The sequence below is a fragment of the Myotis brandtii genome, unplaced genomic scaffold (genome assembly GCF_000412655.1).
Source record: "Myotis brandtii unplaced genomic scaffold, ASM41265v1 scaffold79, whole genome shotgun sequence".
Lineage (NCBI taxonomy): Eukaryota > Metazoa > Chordata > Mammalia > Chiroptera > Vespertilionidae > Myotis > Myotis brandtii.
This window is the reverse complement of record NW_005371173.1, coordinates 5,857,900-5,862,172: the sequence shown is the minus strand read 5'-3', so window position 1 is coordinate 5,862,172 and position 4,273 is coordinate 5,857,900. Positions and strand designations below refer to the sequence as shown.

The following is a 4,273-nucleotide window of genomic DNA, read 5'->3' as shown; positions in this document are numbered from 1 at the left end:
CTTCTCCTTTGGTGTCAATGAGCTGCTTGTCAAATCATGTTTGCTTATTGTGGGTGACACACTTATGTGCAGCATTTTACTACTGAGTTTGGTCCTCTGTCCCTGGTTCAATTATTAGGAGTTAACTCTCAAAAGAAAGGTGAAATAATTTACATTTAACCCACCAATTCAACCAACTACGCAATTCTCAAACCTTCCACTCCAGTCTCTGTGTTAGCTGTGATATCTGCAAACCCTCATACATGTGACATTAAGTTCCACTTTCCTAACCAGTCTCAGGAAAGTGTCAGAGGTCCTTCATCTTCCTTTATAAAAAAGATTTCATAGCAACAGTGCTATCGGTTTAAACATTTTTACCTTTTCTATTCCCGACTCCCCATTCCCACTTTTCTTGTTAACCCCTGGGAGTGACTACTGGCAAACTGAAACTGAAAATTATTACTGCTGCCAAAAAGTTAAAAAGAAATAAATCAAAGGGAGTTTGCAGATGGATTACAGAACTGAACACGAAGGATTAAAGAGCCAGAGGACACACTTAAGATTTGTCCTCTATCAAATTAAATGTTACAGTAAAATACTTAGAACAGTGCTTGGCACATAGTAACTATGATTATTATTATGAAATATTAAATTGATACTTTATTTTTCCATTAGCACTGGCATCAATACTTTAAGCTGCTTTCTGATCTTCGTGTTTTCTTTTAAAAACATAAAATGTATCTATTCTGCCATTTATATTATAGAAACTAAATAGCTATGAATTACTATACAGATTTTTAAACCTAGAATCTAGAGATCATGTAAATACCTAATTGCTATAATATGCACCCTACATTTCTAAAGGTTAAGTAATAACATTACTATTTTAGCTAAAATTATATTAGAGAGGCAAAGTTCACTCACCTGGGTATATCAAATTAAACTACAATGAAACAATTAGAGAAAGAGTACCTTTTTTATTGGTATTACAGTGAAGTTCACATAAAACAAAGAAAAAGAAAAAAAATACATTCAAATTATACCTCAAAGCTAGAAGGGAATAAAATACACCTAATTGTACAAGTCATATACAATAATAAAACCAAGGACCTAGAAAAAATTTATTGGGAAAACATCAAAAACGATGATGAAACGAAAATTATTTTTAAAAAAACAAAACCTGTGCCCTGATGAATACTTGTTTACTTTTAGGAACTCGGTATAAGGAATAAAACATATTTCTTTACAATTTGAAAAATGTAAAGGTTTGGACATCTGACTCTTGTCTCAAAGTTTTGCTTACAACTTTCAGGTTCCCACATGTTTGGCTGGCTAGCCGGCAGTGATGGTCTTTTCTGCTCTGAAATTCTTTATGGGTTTGGAATAGTCCCAAGGCCGTCTGTTCTCGGTGAATCCGTAGAGTTTCCTCAGTGCCACTCTAGCAGCTTCTTCTTCTGCAACCAGGACTGTCTCCCCAGGTCCTTCTGCAAGCAACTTTTTATCACTAGAGTAAAAACAGCAGCAGCAGTCCGAAATTACCTGGTGCATCCACACATCAGTTTGCCTTGTAGACCTTATTTTGGCAAAATCATCCACAAGAAGGAATAGAAACATTGTACCATTTTTTTCTTTCTACCAGCAATAGTGTATGGACTGCTGATAAAGGCTGTGTTTAAGGGTTGCTCATCTGAGGAGCAAAGGAGTATCTTACATTTTGCTTTACACTTTAATTAAAACTAACGGTGAAACTTTATACCACCACCCATTTTCTCCTCTGTGATGTCCTCCATTGCTTTTATAGCTAAAAAGCCCTACATCATATACGATTAGAAAAATGTTTACCTAACTTCTTAGTTATCTTAATATTCACTGTTTACATTTAACCCTCAAATCCACTTGAAATCAATTTGGGGCAGGTCACTGTTCCCTAAGAAAACTATAAAGTTCTGAACATGAGTTGATTTATACATTTTGATGGACAATTAAACCTTTCTTTTTCCAGTTCTTGGCTCAGCTGAAGCTGTTACAAGTGTGGCTTACTGTTAAATCTGCAAAACTTGAATCAAAACTTTTATTTTTTTCTACAGAAATATTTAGATTAACATATATTCCATGAAATTCTATAGTAATAGCTGGTTATCAAAAGCTACTGTTAGCATAAAAATGGTGAAGGGATTAAGAAGTGCGAACGGGAAGTTACAAAATAGTCACGAGATGTAAAGTACAGCACAGCCCAGGCAGTGTGGCTCAGCAGTTGAGCATCAACCTATGAACCAGGAGGTCACAGCTGGGCACATGCCTGGGCTGAGGGCTCAATCCCCAGTGTGAGGCATGCAGGAGGCAGCCGACCAATGATTCTCTCTCATCATTGATGTTTCTATCTCTCGCCCTGTCTCCCTTCCTCTCTGAAATCAATAAAAATATATTAAAAATATTAATAATAAAGTACAGCATAGGGAATATAGTCAGTAATACTGTAATGACTATGCATGGTGCCAGGTGGGTACTGGAAATATAGAAAAATCACTTTGTAAATTATATAACTGTCTAACCACTATGCTGTACACCTGAAAAGAGGATACAAAATTGTCAACGGTAATTGAAAAATAAAATTAAAATTAGAAAAAGAGCCTGGCCCGTGTGGCTCAGTGTTCAGCAGCAACCTATGAACCAGGAGGTCTAGGTTTGATCCCTGGTTGGGGTACATCCCGGGTTGAGGGCTTGATCCCCAGTAGGGGGCATGCAGGAGGCAGTCAATGAATGATTCTCTATCATCACTGATGTTTCTCTTCTCTCTCTCTCTCTCTCTCCCTTCCTCTCTGAAATTAGTAAAAATATATTTTAAAAAAGAGAAAGAAAATCCAGGGTGGAAAGAATGATACATACTATTAGCAATCCACAGATGACTGACCTTTCCCTAAGTAGTACATAATCACAGGAATGAGATTTTAAATAGTTTTTAATACAATTCGAGGTTCTACTGAGGAACTGTGAAAGTCATTTTTTTAAGGCTTTCAATCAATGTAATGAAATTAAGATTAAAATGTTACTAACCAGTATAAGCCAACAAAATACAGAGGCACAGCTGTGGTGCTTCCAGACTGCCTGGTAAGTCTCGGTTCAGGAGCTGAAATATTCCTTTTCTTCAATTCTTCCACCAGTAGCCCCATGGGATTGATGACCTTCCAAATCTCAAAGAGTTCTTTCCCAGTCAGTTGAGTAATTAAGAAGTCCTGCATATAAAAATAGGATTTATACATTTAAATTAGTGTAAAGAAAATAAGGACCATAATTCAAAGTACAATTTTAAAACCTGAATTAAAAACTGAATGGGAAATGAAAAAAATGTACTATTCCTTTACATTTGCATGTAGTTTTCGCATATAAACTTATTCCAAAAATCATGGTTGAAGGTAATATCCTGTCTCATAATTTAGAAATATATTATCAATAAGAAAAATATTTTTATAAAGAGTTTAATTAATGAATAAACTAATAACTTCTGGCAGAAACTCTTCTAAAAAGGCACTAAAGGTCTTCTGGGTAACAGTACTTCTTTGTCTAAGTTCATGATTTTAAAAAATCATTGAAATAATGATTTCAGGATTCCGGCACCTGTGAAGCTGGGAGATCACGGCCAGGCTGAGGACATGGTATCTCACTGCCCTCCCAGCCCTCGAACCGCCCCTGAACGTCCTCAGTAAAATGCCTTGATTTACTTCCCTCAACATAATAATTTCACATTAACTGCCTTTTAAGTGTTTATGACTTACATACTTTCAGTTTATAAAACTAAAAAAACTGAGGAACAAATTATGATCATTCAAAGCACAAGAGAATTTTTTGGCAATAAATTATATTGTATGGAGTTATAGAAATAAACATTAATTTTCACAATACACTGCAATTAACTTGTGTGAACAAACACAGTGTGTAATAGGAGGGATAAATGGGGGCAAATGGGAGAAATAAGAGAGATTCCTCAGTTCACAAAATAGTCAATTTCATTACAACACTTCCTCAAGTGCCAGACCTCTATTTCAGCTTCATTAATAAAAAATATTTCTAAGTCCATTCTCAGTTGGGGATTTTGAATATCTTAATGTACAGAGATGCCTTATAAGACACCAGAGGCCCGGTGCATGAAATTCGTGCACGGGGTGGGGGTGTCCCTCAGCCCGGCCTACACCCTCTCCAATCTGGGACCGCTGGCTCCTAACTGCTCACCTGCCTGCCTGTCTGATTGCCCCTAACTGTCCTCCCCTGCTGGCCTGATTGCACCTAACTGCTCTCC

The 4,273-nt window shown here is 36.5% G+C and overlaps 1 protein-coding gene across 2 annotated transcripts in view; it reads right to left on the bottom strand.

Moving 5' to 3' along the window:
- Positions 1 to 936: 936 nt before the first annotated feature.
- MRPL44 (mitochondrial ribosomal protein L44) overlaps positions 937 to 4,273 on the bottom strand; it is a 6,898-nt gene continuing 3,561 nt past the window's right edge. For both annotated transcript variants that reach the window (XM_014531151.1, XM_005883493.2), the window contains exons 3-4: positions 3,034 to 3,212; positions 937 to 1,483 (exon numbers count right to left, since the gene is read on the bottom strand). In XM_014531151.1, coding sequence (XP_014386637.1) covers positions 1,312 to 1,483; positions 3,034 to 3,212 — 351 coding nt within the window. In that variant the 3' untranslated portion in view covers positions 937 to 1,311. The remainder of the gene's footprint in view (positions 1,484 to 3,033; positions 3,213 to 4,273) is intronic.